The 23,624-nt window shown below is 42.9% G+C and overlaps 1 protein-coding gene across 1 annotated transcript in view; it reads left to right on the top strand.

The window, feature by feature from the left end:
* The window catches only part of TRPM2 (transient receptor potential cation channel subfamily M member 2), a 164,445-nt gene that overhangs the window by 95,234 nt on the left and 45,587 nt on the right, over positions 1-23,624 (top strand). Inside the window, exons 21-24 of the mRNA XM_066577079.1 lie at positions 6,194-6,377; positions 19,535-19,716; positions 20,976-21,108; positions 22,275-22,362. Coding sequence (XP_066433176.1) covers positions 6,194-6,377; positions 19,535-19,716; positions 20,976-21,108; positions 22,275-22,362 — 587 coding nt within the window. The remainder of the gene's footprint in view (positions 1-6,193; positions 6,378-19,534; positions 19,717-20,975; positions 21,109-22,274; positions 22,363-23,624) is intronic.

The following is a 23,624-nucleotide window of genomic DNA, read 5'->3' as shown; positions in this document are numbered from 1 at the left end:
TCATGTGCAATCTGTACGTCCTGCAATGCACAAATCTCGCGCAATTTTTGCGGCCGTGTGAAAGCAGCCTAAGACATTACCAACAGGTTTTTACGTAGTCAAGGAAAGGGGTCCTGATGAGAAGGATTACGCCAAGGGGCTAGATCATGTTTATAAATTAGCACGGTTCAGGTATAGGTACGGGTACAGATGGAGGTGGGGCCCAGCTGAACTTTTGCACCCGGGCCCCTTAGCCTTTAGGTACGCCCCTGACAGCCAATCACAAGCTGCTTTTACAGCAGGCGGGGATTTTAAGTCCCCACCTGCTGAAAGAACTGCACTATAGAGCCGGGGACAGCACAGAGAAGACGCAGCTGAGCCCGGCAGCTCAAGGAAGGGGAGTATGTTTTATTTTTATTTTTTTTTTACACTAATTTGCCTTGTTTTTCAGGGAAGGGCTTATATCTAAAGCCCTTCCCTGAAAAACAATTCAGGGGTGCCGGCAGACTATTACCTTCAATGGAGTCGCTGGCAGCAGCTGCAGCTCCATTGAAGGCAATGTACGGACCTTCATACACATGTGTGTTTGCACGTCCACGGGTGCGCACCTATATTCGCACCTATGTATGCACAAAAACATGCTCGTGTGAAGCCAGCCTAACTGAGGCTGTTGTATCTCTCTATATTAAACTTTCTGATTCTCCAATCATCAACTCCAATATAAATATCAATTCGGCTCATACAAAAAGAATATTAAAAGAGACTAAACCATCAGAACATGTAAAAAAAACATTTAAAACACATATTCATCCTATCTTATTTTCCCAGAGTACGACTAACTCTTAGTAGTGACAACTCTGGGTCACTACTTAGGCTATTTTATATTTCTTCATGGCCAACCTAAAAAAATAATTAATTCAGAAAACCCCTACAAACCCTTAAGGACAAGGCCTATATTGATCATAAGGGCTCTTTCCAATGAGTGTAGGCGTTTTTACGTGCACCCACTGGTACCATTAAAAACACGTGAATGGGCACACAGATCTAACGCTTGTGCGCCTGTTTAGATGGCACGGCACCGATGCATATATGCCAAGGCCACAATGCCGTTGCCTCCCCTTCCCTCCCCCTTGCTGGCTCACCACCTCTCTCCTTCCCTCTGGGTTTTTGCAATGGGAGTGGGCGGGACACGGGCGGTGCCAAGCATCCACTCCCTTCCCATCCCTTGTCTGCAGCTATTAATGGAAGGAGTGGGGCTTAACTTCGTCCCTTCACATTGCAAACATCACTGCTAAACTCCCTCCCACCTCCTTTCTCTGTCCGCTGTCATTAGCTCCCATAGGAGCCTATGCAGCAGCTCACCTATTCCGGGCACAAAGATAGTTCCAGGACTATTTTTTCTGCCCAGCGTAAAAGCGCCTGGCGTTATATTTTCGGTCCGGGCGCTTTTATGCCGGGGGAATACGCTTCAGACAGTAGCGTATATCGTCTGGCCGTGAAAACGGCGGGCGATATACGCTCATGTGAATAAGCCCTATGGACATGAAGATTTTTTGGGAATTTCCACTCCACTTTTCAAAAGCCAATTTTTTTTTTTTTTTTCCGTCGACATGGCCATATGAGAGCTTGTTTTATGTGGCAAACTATAGTTTTTATTGGTACCATTTTTGGGTACATATAATGCATGTATAACTTTTATAATTTTTAAAGGGAGGGCAGGGAGAGAAAGCATAACAATTCTACCATTTTTACAGCATTAATCATTCATTTTTTCCGTGCGTTGGTACGATTATGACAATACCAAACTGTTTTTAGATTTTTCCACTTTTGCACAATAAACCCCTTATTTTTGGATGTTTTATTTTAAATTATTGCATTAAACAGTAAATCCCACTTATTCCATGTTGATGAGGTTTGGGAGGAAAATCTTGATTCTGTTAGCGAGGATTTTTGCATACAGTTTGATGTGGTTGATTAATGAAATTGGCCTATAACTACTGTAGAGGGTATTGTCTTTCCCTTCCTTGTGAATAAGGGAAATGTGGGCAGTTAGAGCTTCCCCAGGGGAATCATTTGTGGCGTTAATGGGATTGAATTATATGTGTAAGGCCGGGGTTAGGGTATCTTAAAATGTTTTATCATAGATGGAGCTGAAGCTATCTGGGCCTGTTCCTTTGCCTTTAGGGAGGTCGTTAATGACGTCCTCGATTTCTTGTAGGAGATTGGGTAGTTCAGTGATAGTTTTGGGTGGAGGGGCGGGGGTGTGGAGATTTAACTGATAGAAATGGATTAAATCTTTTTAAAATTTGATTTGTTTTATTTGGGTCTGTGGTATGTTGTGTGTCAATATTAGACAGATCAGAATAATAGGAGCAGAACATGTTGTCTATGTCGTCTAATTTGTGGTGAAGTTGGTCTTTTTTATCTTTGATTGTTGTGATAAATGTTTTAATGTTTTGTTGAAGGGAAGCTAGTCTTTTTGCGCATTTGTCTGATAGAGCATGATGCTTTAATTTAGCAAAGAAAATATGTTTTTCAGTTTTTATGTTAAGCAGTTCCCTTAGTTTAGTGCGTAAATTAAAGAGGTCTTCTTCTATAAGTTGTGTAATTGTTTTGTGTTGTAGTTCTAGCCTTTTAGGGTGCGTTCACATGAACGTATATCGGCTCAGTTTTCACGCCGAGCCGATATACGTTGTCCTCGTGTGCAGAGGGGGGAGGATGGAAGAGCCAGGGCCAGACACTGTGCTCCCGCCACCTCTCTGCCTCCTCTCCGCCCCTCCGCACTATTTGCAATGGGGAGAGGCGGGACGGGGGCGGGGCTAATTACCGGACCTAAGCCCCGCCCCCGTCCTGCCTCCTCTCATTGCAAATAGTGCAGAGGGGCGGAGAGGAGGCAGAGAGGGGGCGGGAGCACAGTTCCTGGCCCTGGCTCTTCCATCCTCCCCCCTCTGCACACGAGGACAACGTATATCGGCTCGGCGTGAAAACCGAGCCGATATACGTTCGTGTGAATGCACCCTTAATTTGTTCAATAAGGTCAGATTTTTTTCTCTTTCTTTTTTCCTTCTACAACCTATTTGTATTAAAAGGCCTGGTATTACCGCCTAATGTGCTTTCCACAAACATTTGGGTTTTCTGTGATAACTTGCACTGTCTTTGAAGTACGTCTGGATATTTTCAATTAATAATAGCGACGTCCTCTTTGTTTTGGAGAAGGCTATCATTTAATATCCAATTCGTTGGACACCTTTTTTGCTGTAAGGGCTATTTCAAGGGAAAAAGGAGCATGGTCCGAAAAAAGTATTGAATCATATGTTTTGATCAGGGATCTAAGTAAATCTGCGGTATATAGATGTAATCTATTCTAGAGTATTTTTTATGCACAGGTGAGTAGAAGAAAAAATCTTTCATGGAGGGATTATGTATCCTCCAGCGATTGACCAAATTTAACTTAGAAAATAATTTTTTTATTTTCTTTAAATTTGAGCAGGATATTGAGGAACCGCCATTAGATGTATCGATCGAGCGCTGTAGAGGTACATTAAAATCGCTCCCTATTATTAACTGTCCTTCTTTAAATTTTTCTAGTTGATCAAAACTTTTAAGGAAAAAGCTTGCTTGGTTGTTGTTTGGGGCACAGATATTGGATAGTGTATATGTATTGTCGTGGATTGTGCCTTTGAGGAATGTGTAAAGTTCCTCTGGGTCTGCTTGGACAATTAAATATTGGAACAAAAGATTTTTGTTTAAGATGATCCCCTGGTCTGTGTCTTTTGAGTGGAGAAGAGGCTTTATACCGTTTAGTGAATGTTTTTTGTTTTTAGAGAAAGGGGTGTAGCACTTCTTGAAGAGTGTTTCTTGTAGGAAGGCTATATCTGTTTTATTGGTCTCTAAGTAATGAAGAATTTGGGACCTCTTTTGTGGGACATTGATGCCTTTAAGGTTTAAGTAGGTGATGTGTAGCTTAGCATTAATTATTGTAGGGGTTGGTTTTTGGCGTATGCTTGGATCCACAGAGTTAACTTGGAATGAGGGAAAGAAATAAAGGAGAACACTAGAAAACGTCATCTTCAACATGAGGATGAAATTGAGAAAATCAATGATTGGTAACATTTTGCAGCTGGGCAGGAGATTATATCCACAATTTCCACTCCAGCGCAGGTTCAAAAGCAATTAATCAGAGTTTGTGGGGGAAAGCCCACAAACAAGGTAGGATCGTTAGCAATCCTATATTAATGAATATCGATGGGATCAGCTGCATGGACCAAATCAGATTCGCTCACATCAGATCTTCCAGCATAACTGAAAATAACATTAGAAAAATCAAAAAGTGAGAAAAACAGGCAAGTTGCAATCGAGAGAAACAGGAAATCAATACTTATCTCCACAAAAGAGAACGGATTGTTGAGGGTGCAGGTAATGGCCTATCAAGTCTAGGGTCGTCTGTTGGGAGGCCTCTTCTGGGGGATCTGGTGTGATCCAGTCTTCTTATCTTCCTTGGCTTGTTCAGAGTGACTTGAGTCCAGGAATCTGTTTTAAGGAGAGGAGGTAGGTCAATTGATTCCTCCGCTGATGTCTAGTGGATGTGGGAAAGGTCTACTTTGTTTAGGAATAAGGGGAGGTCCTCTGGTATTTTATTAATCCAAGTTCTGTTTGGGCCTGAAGTGGCCAGGCCAAAAGGAAAGTGCCATTTATAGGATATTTCTTTTTCTCTCAACACTCTTGTAAGTGGTTGGGTTGGAGTTGTCTTCTTAGGTACAATATAAATTTGGAAAAATCTTGGAAAATCTGAATTTCTTCGCCGTCATTCTATTCTTTTGGCTATTCTGGCTTTGTGCAAAATTTCTTCTTTGGTTTTGAAAATTTGAAGGCAACAGAGGACGTCCCATGGCCTATCAGATTTCACAGATCTCAGCCTAAAGACCCTATGAGCCGTTTCCAGGCCAAGATCTGCACCTTCATCTCTCTCCAGTATGTTGTTGAAAATCAGGGAAAGTGTAGTAGAAATCTCTATCGAGGATATTTTCTGGAATTCCACGTACATGTATGTTGCGTCTGGAGTGGTTCTCCAGGTCATCTATAGCGAATTATCCTCAGATTCATTTTCTGAGCCTGGGGGAGAGGTGGCAGCAGGGACTGTGATGGCAATGGAGGGTGCCGGTGTAGAGGCTGTTGTGGCAGGCAGATGTTGGTCCCACGCCTGGGCTGGCCTGGTGTGGTACTAGGGCCCGGGATACAAAGGCCTAATTAGGCCTCAGCAGGTCAGGCCACAGAATGCCGCAGGTGCTCTAGAATCGGCTAGCATGGGGTATCTCAAGGGTAGAGGAGAGCAGCGGGAGGGTAGATGAGGTGTTGTGGGGACAGGATGGAATTGGATGGTCGGGATATCGCTCTGGAATCCTGGAGCTCAGCACATCCAGTTTGGGATACTGGGCCACTCCCCCTAATGTAGATTTTGTTTAACAGTGAGTAAATGTGGTAAACATTTTCTTTTATACTCCTCCCATTAGCATCCTCTCCTGCCTTTGGTTAAAAAAAGCTGCAGCAAGAACTGGACCAAGCTGCCATGTGTGAACTCACCTTTAACGGGGGTTTACGGAACTTTGATATTGATGGCCGATTTTTTAAGATAGACCATCAATATTATATCAATGGGGATGTCAGGGGTTGAGCCTCCACTTATCTAATATCTAAAATGCCCTTCAATCACCTGACCAGTGTTAGTGCTTTCCTAGCTCATATTAATGGCCTATGTAAAGGATAAGTCATCAATATTAATGTCCCAGGAAACCCTTTTATATTTATCACTTTGTGTTTTTTTAACTAATAAAAACTAAATAATGAGGCATATTCTTTCCTTTTGTAAACTAATTTTATTTTCTCATTGTAGATAAATGTATTGTATTTCATATGGGAGAGTGTTCTAGGCATGTTCTGTTGTGAAGCACGCAGGTCACTGTGCAGGGAGGGGGAGGAGGTGGTCTGTGGACATCACCTATTGTGAATAATGGATCCTGTGTTATCTATATACAGGTGTTAGGTTGGCCATAAGCATACATGTATCTCAACCAAGCCCACAGATTATCTAATATATATGGAGGCCTCCAGCTGCCCTGTCCTTTTGGCCGCTGCCAGAGGAATCTTGCTATGCTAAAAGACTTGTGTAAGGTTTTGTTCTAAGCTTTCCATAATTCCTTGTTTTTGTACTTCCCAGGGGTGAATTTTAATATAGAGCAATGTTCTGTAAATGGGACTGATCCAAACAAGCAGAAGTGTCCCGAATCAAATAAGGAGAACCATGAGCCGATCTTCCCCCAGTGGCTGACCGTTCTCTTACTTTGCCTTTACTTGCTTTTCACCAACATTCTTCTATTAAATCTTCTAATCGCAATGTTTAAGTAAGTATTTGTGTGCTTTACTTATTTTCAAATATGCGAACAAGACTTGGCAAACACAGAGATTTCTAATTGTTCATGTTTTGATGTATGATATGAATCATTTTACTTTTTGTATTAGTAGGGAACTTGGATATTTCTGTCATCTCATGTCATCTCTCTTTCTTTACCGAGGTGCCATAGTGACGTACCACTGCCCAGGCAGAGGGAAGTGTCTCATCAGCCTTCTCAAATATTTCTGTTCAGCTGCAGACCCCTCAGGTCCTGCTTAAAAAGCCTCAGGTTTCCCCTTCTGTTAGGTTTCTCTTACAAGCACAAAGAACACATGGAAGACACATAACGCACTCTTCACAACACTGTACAGGGTGTCTTAAGAGTGTGGAAAACCTAATCCTCTGCATATAAACTGCAGAGGAAGGGAGAAGCGTGTCCGGCCATGTGACCAAAATGACGACTATTTTGAATGCATCTTGGATTCAACTCTAATTTTTCCAGTGTGATCCCTTCAACTGAATCCAAGATTGCAGCATTTAGAATGGCCATCATTTTGATGACATGGTATAACAGGTCTCCTCCCTGCAGCTTGCATGCAAAATTCGATCAATATCTGTTTTCCTTCTAAAACACTCTGTATAAGGGCTATGGGCGCATGTGGAGTGACTGAATAGGAATATTTTACTGTAAAGTTCCTTTTACATGGAACGACCTGTCAGGCACAGATGCCCAACAGGTTGTTCCAGCAATTATCATTCTTGCATTGCGCTGAGGTATGCACAATTGCAAAAACGCCAGTGTGAAGCCACCCTTAGAGAACAAATTCTTGTTCGACGTTCAGTCGAGGCATGCATATACAAAGAACAATAAGAGGAGGAACAGAAGCAAATGAGTGTGTGTGTCAGTCTTATAACTATAATGTGTTCTAAGTGTACTGCCTCATAAGTGTGAAAAATATGACATAGTGGGAATAACTTAGACCTGGTTGGATGAAAGCTGTGACTGAGCGGTGAACTTATACTCTGTTCAGAAGGTATCGTAAAAAAAAAATGGAAAGGGGGGGGGGGGTTGTCTTTATGTAAAATCCTGTTTGAAGCCCACATTATGGGTAGATATAAGGGAGGAAGATGAAAGTGTGGAGACTCTATGGGTAGAAATAAATGGAGGGAAAAACAACAATAAAATCCTCATAGGAGTTTTCTATAGATACAAAATATAACAGAAGACACTGAATCTATTATTGAAACAAAATGATGAAACAGCAAATCCCAATGAGGTAATTATAAAGAGGGACTTTAACTATTCAGATATAAACTGGGAAGCTGAAGCCTGCGGATCTCATAAAGGTAACAAGTTTCTGATGATTACTAAAGATAATTCCCTTACCCAACTTGTATAGGACCCGACTAGAGGGATGGGCATTTTGCACTTAATACTAACCAACAGAACTGACAGAATAACAGGGGTGCAGGTTGGGTTGGGATAATATAATACATTTCAACTTCTCTTTTCTCTTTCAAGAGAGAGTTTTATAGGGGAGCTCCAAAAATATTAAACTTTAGGACGATGTCCTCAAAAATAAGAGAGTACAAGGAATAAATTACTTACTGTGTGATACTTTACAGGAATAAGACTTACTAATAGGAGAAAACCAGTTTGGCTTAATAAAGCTGTAACGGGGACAATAAACAGCAAAAATAAAGCGTTCAACTACTAACACAAAAGAAGGCAGCGAAGAAGCACTAAAAACCTACAAGGAAAAAATAAATTATGTAAAAATCAAATAAAAACAGCAAAGACAAAGAGACTTATTGCCAAAGAGAGTAAAACTAACCCTAAACTGTTCAACTATATAAATAGTAAAAAGATTAATTCTGAAAGTGTTAGCCCTTTAATAAAGAATGTAGGAGAAATTGTATTTAATACAATCTATTAAATAGTTTTTTCTCCAGCGTAATCACAGAGGAAAATGAAATGTCAGATGAGATGCAGAGTGATAAAGTAAACTCTCCACTAAATGTCACCAGTCTAAAGGCCCATTTAGACCCAACGATTCTTGCTCAAAAACGCTCAAAAGACTCCTTTGGGTCTAAAGAATCATTGGGTCTAACTGCACGGACATCGTAAAAAGACAATCATGAGACTTATCAGTGCCGCACGCTGAAGTCTCAGCGAAATATCGCTGATACTATTGTTTCAGCTGGTATCCCGCTCGGAGAACACATTAGGAGTATGAAGAAGACAGCGCGCCAGCTGTGTTCTGCATAGCCTGCCCAAATCACAGAAGATCCCTTAAAACTATAATATTTTATTCCTGTTACATTAAAACACACACATTGGGCTCAAGACACTCATCAACTGATGGAAAAGATAAGACAAAACAACAATGAAGAACAAAACACACGTGCTAATAGAGATCACGGTGTTACCACACAAAGGAAGTTTTAAATTTAGACTCAGTTTATACGTCTCAGATATGGCTACGCAATTCTCGTGCCATAGGAACTTCCCATTAGAGGGACAATATAGACATGGAGGGATAGGACGTCGCCAATCTCCCTGATTGTATCTCCCATATACCTGAGATATTATAGTGTGATATGTTAGAATCACCCCTCAGTATAGGATATTGTACCAGTTTAGTACTTTCCTTCATTGGTTTGGTTGATAGACTTGACCAAACATCTTCTAATATTCATATGTGATTAGCCTAAGGGAACAAAAAATTCTAGACCTTAGTGAGTTGGTGTAATCACTGGCTAAATCGAAATATTTAATAATTGATTCAAAATGGATGGTTCTGCTTCTATTTGTTTAGGTTAATTTATTCTGGTTCAATGCATTTCAGTCGGTCCCACGACTTTTCAAGAACCGGGTGGTGAATTGTTTAGAATACATATGTCCATTAGTGTGGAAAGTTGACAAATATATGAATCAAAGTAGATATATCTCGGTAGTTAGTTATTTATGCAAGAGAATAGTTGTTAATATATCTTGATTGTTAGTAGATGCGAAAGAATTTTTTTTTGGGGGGGGGGGGGGGGGGGCTCAGGATAGATTTTGTGGGAGTCCCAAATAATTCTAGTGCCAGCTCTCCTAATTGGCAGGTGTCAATTTGATATTTATACACCGCCTCTTAGCAGCTACCATTGGTCTATCCGATTTGATAATATCGGTGACGTAGAGATGGGTTATTATTCTATAACACCATTCTCCTGCTGTATAGACCAGTGTCTCAGCGCTTAGAGAAAAAGATAAAGATTAGGGAAATCTAGATCTGCAAGGAGGTCAGCAGGGTTGCTAGTTTAACTCACTAAACCTTCGGTCAAATATTTTTGACCCAGTTGAATGACTATCTAGACTCAGCAAACATCGGAGGAAACAATACCCCTAAGCTTGAATCTAGATCTGCAGAAAAGTCAACAGACTTGCTAGTGTAGCTAACTGAACCCTTGATCAAATAGTCTTGACTCAGTTAACTTACTATCTATACTAAATAAAAGCGCTGAATGGAGAGCAATTTTCTTTCAGGCTAAATTAGATAGAGGTTGGTGTAGCCTCCTGCCCTGATGATGGGTAGGATGGCCACCTAAGCGCTGAGACACTGGTCTATATAGCAGGAGAATGGTGTTATAGAATAATAACTAGAGATGAGCGAGCACCAAAATGCTCAAGTGCTCGTTACTCGAGTCGAACTTCCCGCGATGCTTGAGGGTTCGTTTCGAGTAACGAACCCCATTAAAGTCAATGGGCGACTCGAGCATTTTTGTATATCGCCGATGCTCGCTAAGGTTTTCATTTGTGAAAATCTGGGAAATTCACGAAAGTGATGGGAACGACACAGAAACGGATAGGGCAGGCGAGGGGCTACATGTTGGGCTGCATCTCAAGTTCCCAGGTCCCACTATTAAGCCACAAGAGCGGCAAGAGTTCCCCCCCCCCCCCCCCCCCCCGCACTGTCAGCATAAAGAGCGTTTTCCTCTGCCACAGCTGTAACAGCTGTGGCAGCGAAGAACGATGTTAGCCCATTGAATTCAATGGAGCCGGCAGTACAGCCGGCTCCATTGAAAGCAATGGGCTGCCGGCGAGCGCGGGAGTGAGACCCCCCCCTCCCCCCGCACTGTCAGCATAAAGATCGTTCTCCTCTGTCACAGCTGTAACAGCTGTGGCAGAGAAGAACGAAGTTAGCCCATTGATATCAATGGAGCCGGCAATACAGCCGGCTCCATTGAAAGCAATGGGCTGCCGGCGAGCGCAATGTATACTCACCTTTCCGCTGAAGCCGGAGTTCAGCCGCGTCTGGCAGGCAGTTCTCCTGAACTGCTCTGAGTAGTATTCAGCAGCCGGGGATTTAAAATCCCCGCCTGCTGAATGAGCTGCCTCTGATTGGTCCCAGCCTCACCAATCAGAGGCAGCTCTCACTCACACCCATTCATGAATTCATGAATGGGGGAGTGAGTGCTGCCTCTGATTGACAGCTGAGAGCTGCCCCTGATTGGTCCCTGCGCTGAGCCAATCAGAGGCAGCACTCACCCATTCATGAATTCATGAATGGGTGTGAGTGAGAGCTGCCTCTGATTGGTGAGGCTGTGACCAATCAGAGGCAGCTCATTCAGCAGGCGGGGATTTTAAATCCCCACCTGCTGAATACTACAGAGAGCAGTTCAGGAAAACTGCCGGACAGACGCGGCTGAACTCCGGCTGCAGCGGAAAGGTGAGTATACTTTTTTTTTTTTACACATTTTAGGATGATTTTCAGGTAAGGGCTTATATTTTTAAGCCCTTCCGAAAATTCATCCCGCGCTCGCCGGCTGCCCATTGCTTTCAATGGAGCCGGCTGTATTGCCGGCTCCATTGAATTCAATGGGCTAACATCGTTCTTCTCTGCCACAGCTGTTACAGTTATGGCAGAGGAGAACGATCTTTATGCTGACATATTTTTTTTTTATTTTTTTTTTTACACATTTTAGGATGACTTTCAGGTAAGGGCTTATATTTTTAAGCCCTTCCCGAAAATTCATCCTGAGATCGCCGGCAGCCCATTGAAAGCAATGGAGCTGGCTGTATTGCCGGCTCCATTGAATTTAATGGTCAGTGCTCGTTTAATCGAGACGAGTACCGCGTGGTGCTCGTCTCGAGTAACGAGCATCTCGAGCACCCTAATACTCGAACGAGCATCAAGCTTGGACGAGTGTGCTCGCTCATCTCTAATAATAACCCATCTCTACGTCACCAATATCATCAAATCGGATAGACCAATGGTAGCTGCTAAGAGGCGGTGTATAAATATCAAATTGACACCTGCCAATTAGGAGAGCTGGCACTAGAATTATTTGGGACTCCCACAAAATCTATCCTGAGCCCCCCCCCCCCCAAATTTTTTCTGCATCTACTAACAATCAAGATATAGTAACAATTATTCTCTTGCATAAATAACTAACTACCGAGATATATCTACTTTGATTCATATATTTGTCAACTTTCCACACTAATGGACATATGTATTCTAAACAATTCACCACCCGGTTCTTGAAAAGTCGTGGGTCCGACTGAAATGCATTGAACCAGAATAAATTAACCTAAACAAATAGAAGCAGAACCATCCATTTTGAATCAATTATTAAATATCTCGATTTAGCCAGTGATTACACCAACTCACTAAGGTCTAGAATTTTTTGTTCCCTTAGGCTAATCATATATGAATATTAGAAGATGTTTGGTCAAGTCTATCAACCAAACCAATGAAGGAAAGTACTAAACTGGGACAATATCCTATACTGAGGGGTGATTCTAACATATCACACTATTATATCTCAGGTATATGGGAGATACAATCAGGGAGATTGACAACGTCCTATCCCTCCATGTCTATATTGTCCCTCTAATGGGAAGTTCCTATGGCACGAGAATTGCGTAGCCATATCTGAGACGTATAAACTGAGTCTAAATTTAAAACTTCCTTTGTGTGGTAACACCGTGACCTTTATCAGCACGTGTGTTCTGTTCATTGTTGTTTTGTCTTTGTCTTATTTTTTCATCAGTTGATGAGTGTCTTGAGCCCAATGTGTGTGTTTTAATGTAACAGGAATAAAATATTATAGTTTTAAGGGATCTTCTGTGATTTGGGCATTTTATAAATTAGTTCCCTCTGCCTCTGTGTTTCTCTGCATAGCCTGCCCAGGGCGCTCAGCTACTTAGCGCTTATGCAAAGTGAACGCTTACAATTGTCACTCAAACTACTGTTTAAGCAAATTTTGAGTGATCACCTTGCCCTGTAAATGCACACAATGATTATCGCTCAAAATATTGCCTTTAAGCGAAACTTGAGCGATAATCGTTGTGTCTAAATAGGCCTTAACCCAGGAAGAAGAGCAGAGCTGTCTTAAAAAGATTAAAACAGACAAATCACTGGGTCCCGATGGCTTACACCTCAGGGTTTTAATAGAATTAAGTAATGTGATAGACAGACCCATGATTCTAATATTTAAGGACTCAATAGTGAAAGGGTCTGTTCCACTGGATTGGCGCATAGCCAATGTGGTGCTGATATTCAAAAAGGGGTAAAAAAGTGTGGGTAAAATGTTTGAAGGGTTTCTAAGTAGAGATGAGCGAGTATACTCACTAAAGGTAATTGCTCGAGCGAGCATTGCCTTTAGGGAGTATCTCCCCCGCTCGAGACTGCAGGTTCGGGTGCCGGCATGGGGGAGTGGTGAGTAGCGGCTGTCAGCAGGAGGGAGCAGGGGGGAGAGAGGGAGAGAGAGATCTCCCCTCCGTTCCGCCCCGCTCTCCCCTGCAGCTCCGTGCCCGCTGCCGGCACCCGAACCTGCAGTCTCAAGCGGGGGAGATACTCGCTAAAGGCAATGCTCGCTTGAGCAATTGCCTTTAGCGAGTATACTCGCTCATCTATATTTCTAAGAGATGCTATCCAGAAGTACCTCAAGGAAAATAGCTGCATAATACCATATCAGCATGGGAGATTGCCCCTGTGAAATCAACCTGATCAACTTCTATGAGGAGGTAAGTTCTAGACTGGACCGGGAAGTCACTGGATCTTGTATATCTGGACTTTTCCAAAGTGTTTGATACTGAGCCGCATAAAAGGTTGGTATATAACATGAGAATGCTTGATCTGGGTGAGAATGTGTGTAAGGGGGTAAGTAACCGGTCAGTGATAGAAAGCAGAGGAGGTTATAAATGGTAGATACTCTCATTAGGTCACATCTACTTGTGGTGTAACACAGGGGGCAGTACTGGAGGTGTCACAGCTACTAGTAGGGTACCACAGGGCGCAGTACTGGAGGTGTCACAGCTACTAGTAGGGTACCACAGGGGGCAGTACTGGAGGTGTCACAGCTACTAGTAGGGTACCACAGGGGTCGGTTTTGGGCTCTTTTCTTTTTAATATATTTATTAATTACCTGTATAGTAAAATACCAGTATTTGCCAACGACACAAAACTATTTAAAATAATTAACAAAATAGAGGACAGAATACGAGTTACGTATAAATCTGTATAAGGATACATGCAGAGTTGTATACAGTTGCAAGAGGATCTGCATAAGTTGGGTGTTTGGGCAGAAAAGTTGCAAATGAGGTTCTGCACACGGGCAGGGAAATACATCTCACGATTACACAATCAGGCCTCAGTGCACAATTGGCGCGCAAAAACAATCACGTTTATTAGAACCAATGCATTCCTATGAAAGTATTCACATGTACGTTTTTTAGAGGCGCAAAATATTTGCACCTGTCAAAGACATGCTAGTGCAACTTGCATCTAAATGTCCATGGTGTGTGCAAAGATAGGGCATAGACTCCTATAAGACCTCGAAAACATGCATCATGCACCTCCGATCGTGTGAATGGGCTACTCCAAATAACTGGAATTCACCCGTCACGCAATTTTTTCCACACGCGAGGGGCGATCTTTTAGCGTGCCTCTAGAAAAAGGTAGAGGAAGGTCATTGCTCGCACCGCTCATGTTAGTTCTGCATCTCTAGTAACAAAAATAATCTAAACTCAAAAATATAAATACAGTCCACATCACAGGCAGGCATTTACGGATCGCTCAACCCCCCCACCCTTCCCTCCTGCCTTCTGATACACATTTCTAAGGGTCCTTTTACACGCAACTGAATTAGGATGTGCGGACATTTCTGCATCACATTTTTATCCCTATGGGACTTGAATTCCACACTTGTTGAAATCCGTATGTGTTTACTTCAGAACCACAAGATTAAATTCCGCAGCGGAAAAACTTTCTGCGGCTGAATTAAGATGACTTGCAGAATTGTTATTGCGGATTTCGAATTCTGTATATGGGAGATGCAATTCCACAATTAAAGTCTGCAGGAAAAACCCACAAGATTCAGCAACACGTTCTGCAGTTAAAAACGCAACAATATTCTCACTAGTTGACTAAATCCACATCTGCGCTGCATTCTACGGACAATTTCGTCTGGTGTAAAAGGTCCCTAAAGATTCTATTTCCCGCCTGTTTTGGTGGCCGCACTGTCTGTACATCTAATAGACACAATGTGGTTTATTTACTAGAAAAATGTGAGTTTCTTTGCACAGATCGCGCTTAAATATTGTCACATTTGCTTTGTGCCTCATTTACTATGTCTTTTAGACCCTTTTTAATATGATTTTTTGCTGTTTCTGACAAGGGGGTGTGGCTTAAATTGCAAAAAAAAGTGCCAAATTGTACAAAAATGTTGGTGCAACTAACTATAACAAGGTTTAAACATAGACTAGACAGTTTTATTCCTTTAATGACCCGGCTCCTTTGGTCCAAAAGGACCAGACACTTTTTAGGGGCTTTACCTGCCTATTTTTTTTTTCAGGTACCAAAATTATTATTTTTTCTTTTCGCCCTCGAAACATGTTTTTTTGTTAGCTTTTTTTACTGAGTTTGTTTTAGTTTTATTAGGGGTAACAAGCTGAAAAAAAGATTTTTTTTTTTTAATTTGTAATTATTTTTAAAATGAGTATATTTATGCAGAATAAAATACAGGAATGGGTCCCCCATTTTGTTTCGGACATTTTGATATTTAACTTTGATAGTTTTGGTTTACAAGGCGCTTGTGGCGATGGTTTTGGTTGGCGTCGGCAGTCAGTCATTTTCTTATTTACATATATGTAGAGATGAGCGAGTATACTCGCTAAGGCACATTACTCGAGCGAGTAGTGCCTTAGCCAAGTATCTCCCCGCTCGTCTCTAAAGATTCGGGGGCCGGCGCGGGTGACAGATGAGTTGCGGGGGGGAGAGAGGGAGAGAGAGATCCCCTCTCCGTTCCTCACTGCTCTCCCCCGCCGCTCCCCGCCCCCCGCCGGCCCCCGAATCTTTAGAGACGAGCGGGGAGATACTCGGCTAAGGCACTACTCGCTCGAGTAATGTGCCTTAGCGAGTATACTCGCTCATCTCTACATATATGCTTTTATTTTATTCTGTTATTGTTTTTAACTTATTTTTGTAACTATTTCTTTACCATCTATGTCCCTCATGGCATCTTATAAGACGTCTGGGGGTCATTCACATTATTTTCTTTTCCCAGACTTTAAGGGCTCGGACAGACGAGCATTTTTTTCCACACCAATAGGCACGCAAAAGGAACGCTTCTAAAAGAGCCAGTGGGAGAATCTTAGGCGCATGAGAGAATCTTAGGTGCGCAAAATGGCACGCACATAACAAAGATAGGATCTGACCTAACTTTGGTGTGGGCTGCTCAGGAGTTTCCATTGACTCCTATGGGAGCCAAACTTTTTAGGAACTCCTGCGCAGGAAAGAGATTCCCTGCTGCTTTCAGCAGGACATTTACCGCCTGCTGCTCAGATGTACATTTTAAATGTCCTGCTATAAACTCTGGTCATTCCCCACAGGGATGAAGGGACTCCCTGAGGGTTCCGTTAATCCCCGTGGGGACCAACAGGATTTTATAATGGGATATTTAAAATGTGCTTCTGGGCAGCACCCTTTAAATGCCCTGCTGTAAGCAGTGGGGTATTCCTCCTGCCTCTCCCCCTCTATACCCAAGGGATTTTCCTATGGAGGGGAGAAAGATGGGGGCAGGGTTACAGGGCTTTCCCGAGAGTATGGGAGGAGGGTCCGGGGCTAGAGGAATCCAACCTCTAGCCCCGCCCCCTCTATATGTGCTATAGGGATTCTCTGAGAAGCCATATAGCCTCGCTGACTGTCTCTAGCCCCTTCCACTCTCTCTGCACTATGGGGATATCCCTCTGAAGGGAAAGTGAGTAGAGCTATGGGGGATTTACCCAGGGTGAGAGAAAGGAGATATAGAGGATTGACCCATAACTCCGTCTCTCCCTGCTATAGTGAAGATATAGGAATGCGCCACAAGGTCTTCTAAAGGTCTTAATCACAGATATCTGATCCCGAAAGAAATCGGGAGAGCTGCAGGACAAGATAGAGGGTTTCTCTTAAACAGAGATAGCCCCCGTGTAGAAATGAAGATGAAAGTCTATTAGAAAAATACGTCACTGCGCTGCATGATATGGGGATATCCCTCTGAAGGGAAAGTGAGTAGAGCTATGGGGGATTTACCCAGGGTGAGAGAAAGGAGCTATAGGGGATTGACCCATAACTCCGTCTCTCCCTGCTATAGGGAAATCCCGAAGCCCTGCGGGGCTACTTTGCTCTCTCCTCCTGAAGCAGCTGCGCTTTTTAAAGCGCAGCTGCTTCAGTGAATGGGCGATTTTCATGCGCTTGAAGCTCGGGTCTTCTGCACATAAAACTTTGCCCGTTCACGTGATTTAGACACATGGGTGCGAAAAAAAACCACTTGTTCGAGCAAGGCCTTACACTGTAAGTTGGGCGTCCATAAAAGTCGCATCAATCGGAGCCCCAGTTAAAGGGGACAATAAAATCACTGTCAGGGTGATGTACGGTGCGTGGTCATTATTGGGTTAAAATTTGACAGACTTGTCATTCAGCAGAGCTACTGTGATAAATCTGGCCCATTTTTAGATTGCCTAGTGTAAGTTTGCTATAGAGAATTGGGTTAATAGGGCAATTTTTTTTGGTGGCTCTAAGCTGTAGAGTCTAGTGCAGTCTACAGGAGATGCTCATTAATTAAAAGCCCCCTTGGAGGCACTGAGTGTTGGGGTTCAATGTTGCCAAGTGCAAAGTTATGCATCTGGGTACTAATCTGCCTACACCCTATGTGTGAGGCCTTATTCACACATTCATTTAGCCATATTAAAAAAATCGCGACCGTCTGAAGCATTGGATTCCAATGTAGTGATCCAGATGAGCAATTTTTAGCCGCGTCAAAGCCTTGCAACAGCAATAAGAGGACATCAGTGACCTAAAACGGTGACCGATTTTATATGCAGCAGGAAAAGATAAGTCTTGCTCTATCCCTCAGCTGATACATGCGGGCGGCTCCCATAGACTCCTATGGGAGCTGCAAAAAAGGAGTGGGAAGGAGTTTAGCAGCGTCCAACGCCGGGAAGAGGTTGCAGCTGGCTCTATTAAGCCATTAAAAGTCTTTCTGAGGATTTATGCCGATTAAGAAATTTCTGGGCTGCGGTGTATTTTTTCGCTAATGCACGGCAGCCACCCGTGTGAATGGACGAGAAAATGCAAACTTTGATTGTGGCTTTTTCCCTTTCACATTCTTTGCGCCGCAATGCGACCAGTGTGAAAACGTTTTGGTCATATTAAAGAGGCCTTAGGGAGTGAAAAACAAAAAGTCACTGCAGTTGCAATCAAAATTATTAACCCCCCATCCCCCGCCACACACACACAGAGCACACACAGCAAATTAGGTTTATTTGCAAAATTTACAAACTTTCACCTGTGTGCAAAAAAGTTGGAACAAACATGAATGATATAAATATCTCAAGTTCAACACAACTAATAAAACCAGCGATTTCTTCAAATTCACCACAAGATGCCACTTTTATTGACTGCTGCTGCAGACTGCGGTGTTTGTTCCTTTAAGAAATGCAATGATAACGGAACCAAACTGAAAACTTTCTGTTATTAAACACCGATTAAAGTCAACGGAAAGTTTGTTTCCATGTTAATTCCGTTTCTCTGCTCCAGAAATGGAAGAGATAACATTATATCTGGCGGAACTAACACAGGTGTGAATGCACTCTGGGGGCCCTTTTACACGGGACAGCTTGTCTGGCACCAATGCCCTACGGATCATCCAAGTGATCATCGCTCAGTGAGTGTAGGCGGAGCTGGCTGGACATCGGTCCGGCCCTCCATGACAATAAGTAGACCGTCGTTCATAGATGAATGATTGTCCATTTGCGCGTTTACAGTTTTATGGATGCAGAAACCGAACGATGAACGTGAAGCAAACACATTCGGATTCGTCGTTCAATTGGGGCAGCTTTTACACTGAACGATAATTGTTCAGATTCCCATTGGATGTGAGAATCTGAAGGTTTAATCGGCCCGTGAAAAAGGGCTTTAAGCTGTTTAAAAATATATATTTAAAACAAATTAGGTGGCCAGACCACCCCTTTACTAAGAAACCAAACACGCATTCAGAGGGCAGCAAGAAGTAGGTGACAAATGGAAGGATTGATGTTTTAAAGGGATTGTCTAGTTATAAACTATTGTAAGTTTATCTTCAGGATTAGCCACCAATAGAAGATCGTTGTGAGTCTGGCGCCCAGGACTTCTGTTGATTGGCTGTTTACCAAACCGATAACTTAATATAGTGAGCTGATTTCTGCAGAAAGCAGGCAGCTCCGTTTCCACTGCAGTGGCCAGACGTGTTATTACAGTTTCCATTCCTGTAATTCCAGGCTTGGCCACTGCAGTGAGATCAGAGCCGTCTACTTCCTGCAGAAATAAGGCGATTGCATGGATTCCAATGCACCGGCCTAGAGAACAGCTGGTCAGCAGGGTTGCTGGGCAGCAGACCCCTGCTGATCTACAATTGGTTGCCTATCCTGTGGATAGGCTATCAATAATTTACAACTGCACAAGCAGTTTGTTTGTAAACTGTAACCATGGAAACAAATTTCATTTTCTTAGTTATTTTAGATGCCTATGAGCAATAAACACAATGTACCGGCACATATAACTGTTGTGCAATTGTTTGTAGGTGACACGTAGAGCTGGATGTGTAAGGAAAGACCTTTACATCTGATTTTTGTTTACAATGTTATTTTCTTCTTAGCTACACTTTTCAACAAGTGCAGGAACACACGGATCAGATCTGGAAATTTCAAAGACACGATTTAATAGAAGAGTATCACGGCCGACCGCCAGCTCCGCCGCCTCTAATTCTCCTTAATCACCTGCATCTATTTATCAAACATGTCATTCTCCACCAACCGGCCAGGAGACAAAAGCAACTCAGTAAGTTCTAAAAGTCTATGTAAATCTACTGTAAAGAACGGGCATGCCCATGGGTGGTTTAACACAGGACAACTATCGTCTTAATAGTCGCTCAAGAGTAGCTAAAGTGTACAAATGACTGGCGCTTGTGTGCTTTCACACGAAGCAATTGTGGTTCTATTTCGCTATTATTGAACAGATTTACACGGGCCGAAATATCGTTCACCAACTAGTTAGGGGGCGTGAAGTTATTTGATGGACGTGTGTTTCAAATTTCAACCTCTCTTTTACGCACACTCATTGGTTTCAGAATCTACTGAACATACATAAATATGTGTGAGCGGTCTTCAAGTGAACGCTCATGGCCGTGAGAGGCTGCGGCACCGAGTGTTCCATCGAAGGCCAAACCAGCGAGACCGCAGCAGTGAGTCATATTTCAAAGACCAGCAGAGACTGTTCATCCGAGGATCACTCATACATATTATTGTGTTTTCATGGACCAATAAGGGGTGGGAAAAATGTTCAGGGCCGACCAGCATTCTGTGGGAGGTTCACACCAAACAAGGGCACACCTCCCTGCAAAGTTATTGGCTAGTTGTTGAAAGACAATGATGACCTGCTTACACCAGACAACAATTAATCAACCAGCAAATATTTTTGGGTGAGCTGAAACAAAGCGATTGGTGAAGGAATTCTCCTTGTCACCCGGTTAGTGGCTGTGTTTAAGTGGAACTACTATCTCTTACTTGATCAATCGAGTGACTATTCGGGCAATAGTTATCCCGTGTGTAGGAGTCCCTTCTGTTCTTTTTCTGCACAGTGCTGCTCCTGGGGCTGCCTACACAAGAGCGAGTGCAGTATTGCGTCACCAACTTGCGTTTTCAATGCAATGTACTTCAAGCTGAAAGAGATGCTGTACAAGGAGTAAAGCAAACAGTGTTGCTTGCACTTCATTCTAAGGATTTATATGGGTCTTGGTGGGCCCTCTCTGGGTAGTGAAGGATTTGAAAACCTCATTCGGTGTTGTGGGAAAACGCCTTTAAATGACTATTGTTGTTTTTATTAAACCCAATCACAGGGCACAGCAGTAATTGTCTATTGTCTAATGATTGGCTGCAGCAGTCACATGTCCTGGTCAGCAGCAACCAATAAGAACAGAGGGGTCGTGAAGCAATTTTAAGTAATGGAAAATCCCCTTTAAGTTTCAGTTTTGGATCGACAAGACTTTTGCTCATCCTGTATTTGTCCTTACATTAATATTTGCAGTTTTGTTCTGTTAGAGGAAAAGCTGGAACAGAATGAAGAGGCGGCTATCCTCTCGTGGGAGACCTTTCTGAAAGAAAACTACTTACAGCACCTTCGAAATCAGATGAAACAAAGCACAGAGCACAAGATCAGAGACACATCTGACAAGTCAGTACTAATATATTACATATGTAAGACCGTATTTACTTGGACAAGTATGATATTGGTATCACTTTAAGGTACATGCAACTTTTTGATGGTTTTCTATTTTTTTTGGAGATGGGGCGCTGTGTATTTTTATTTTCTGACATTTACTGTGCCAGATGAATAATGGATTACTTTTACGGACGCAGCGATGCCAAATGTTTTTGTTTTATTTTTATTTTTTAATTAGAAAAAGGGAAAAGGGTTTTTGTGCAGCCTTTTCTTTAATAATTAATACAACCCTTTTTTTTTTTTAGTAATTTTTACTTACATTTTTAGTCCCCATAGCGGACTTGAACTTACGATCATTTGATCGCTGCAGTATAATGTAACACCATATTATTACATTATATTGTGATCTAAGAGGCAGTTTATCAAGCTATGCCACAGGCATGACTTCATAGGCAATCTGCAATAACAGCCCTAGGAGTCTTCACAATCTCATCACTGGGGGCGCTGTTTGGAACCGACAAACTCCAATTGGGGCATTTAAATGCCGCTGTCAGAATTGATGTCGGCATTTAAAGGGCTAACAGCCACGATTGATGTGAGCACTGAACGGGGCTGTTGCGCCCAGGTGTTAGCTGACAAAGACAGCCAACACCTGCATTGTATGAAGCGGGATAGACTCCCGATCCCACTCCATACAAAGCTCAACCTCCATGACGTTAATTGATTAAATAGCCTCTCTCTGAAGAATATGGACTCTGCTCAACCTGCCAAAAAAAGACCCTCACACAGCCCAGTTGACAAAAAAAAGAGATGGCTCTTGGAAGGTGAGGTTTAAAAAATGGAAACAAAAATCTGCTAAATCTCTGGTCCTGAAGGAGTAAATACCATACGAGACTGAGGTAACAGGGGAACATGAGTGTCTGGGAAATACATTATTAGATTTATTTTACATTATTGTCAATCTTAGTCAAAGTGTTTAACTTTTCTTAGTTTTAAAGCAGCACGTAAAACAGTCAGCCACTTCTCAATACACTTACTAAGGCTTTGTCCTCCAGTTTTTTTGTATACTGCTGATCACCAGTCCTCTTCACTCCCTAATCACAATTTCCGCATGTAATTTCTGCCACTAGGAGGCGCTATATGTATGCACTTATACATAGCTCCACTTATATTTTCAGAGTAAACGCAGTGATGGACATGCTGGAACTGGATCAGGTGAAAAGGACCGGCTGCATGGAGAGCAGACTGGCCTTCTTAGAGAAGCAGGTATTGTTTTCCTCCTCACCTATTTTATATGTATACATATATTTCTAATACAGTGACTCTTAAAGGGGTCCTCTCAGATTACTGTACTGACTCTGTGTTCTGTATCTAAAATCATTAATTGTACACATTTTTTGAAAATGACTTCTCACTCCATAAACATCCAGTCCCCACTCTCTGTTTACCTTTCCTGGCTCCTGGACGCATCCTCCATTAGTTCTTCACTCTGATGGAGCACTCTCAGTTCATCCTGCCTTTACTCCTATGTAATCACTCTGTCCCTGAGCAATAGCTGAGAGCTGCCTCTGATTGGTCACAGTGCTCAGCCAATCAGAAGCAGCACTCACTCACCCATTCATGAATTAATGAATGTGTGAGTGAGAGATGCCTCTGATTGGTTGAGGGCTTTGACCTATCAGAGGCAGCCCATTCAGGCAGCCCATTTTAAATCCCCGCCTGCTGAATACTACAGAAAGCAGTTCAGAAGAAGAGCCGGCTGGATGCGGCTGATCTCCGGCAGCTGGAAAAAGGTGAGTATATATATTTTTTTAATTTTTTTGCCCTTTTTTTGGATGGTTTTCAGGGAAGGGCTTATATTTGAAGCCCTTCCCTGAAAATTAATACAGCGCTTGCCGGCAGCCCATTGCTTTCAATGGAGCCAGCTGTATTGCTGGATAGCGGGCAGCGCCCGTGTGACCGAATCCTTTGGGCTGATAAACGCTGCTAGCAGCGTTTTTTTCAGCCGTGACGCTGGCTTCTGTCACACGATTTTTTTGTGCGCATCAGTTTTGCGCACAAAAAAAAGAATCGCACGAAAAAAATGCCCGTGTGACTGAGCCCTCAAAGTTAAATAGGAAATGGCTACAAGCAAGGCATTATTGTTTTTCATTTTTAGGCCTTAGTCACACGGGCATTTTTTAGCGCGATTTGTGGATCGCATGACTGATGCGCATCCGCAAATCACGTGACCGGGCCCGAAAATCGCCCGAAAATCTGCTCCTAGCCGCGTTTCATTAGAAACGGGCCGGAGCTGTCCAGCGCATTGCATTCAATGGAGTCGGCAATACAGCTCATCGCTGAGCCAATCCGATGGCCAAATTAGCCGCGCTTGCGCAGTCCGGGTCTTCAGCAGTCTTCTATGGAGCCGCTCGTGCCAGAGAGCGGCTCCGTGTAGCTCCGCCCCGTCACGTGCCGATTCCAGCCAATCAGGAGGCTGGAATCGGCAGTGGACCGCACAGAAGAGCTGCAGTCCACGAAGACAGAGG

Source organism: Eleutherodactylus coqui, chromosome 8, assembly GCF_035609145.1.
Source record: "Eleutherodactylus coqui strain aEleCoq1 chromosome 8, aEleCoq1.hap1, whole genome shotgun sequence".
In the NCBI taxonomy this organism is placed as follows: Eukaryota; Metazoa; Chordata; class Amphibia; order Anura; family Eleutherodactylidae; genus Eleutherodactylus; species Eleutherodactylus coqui.
Note: the sequence above shows the minus strand (reverse complement) of the source record. Positions and strands in the feature narration are given on the sequence as shown.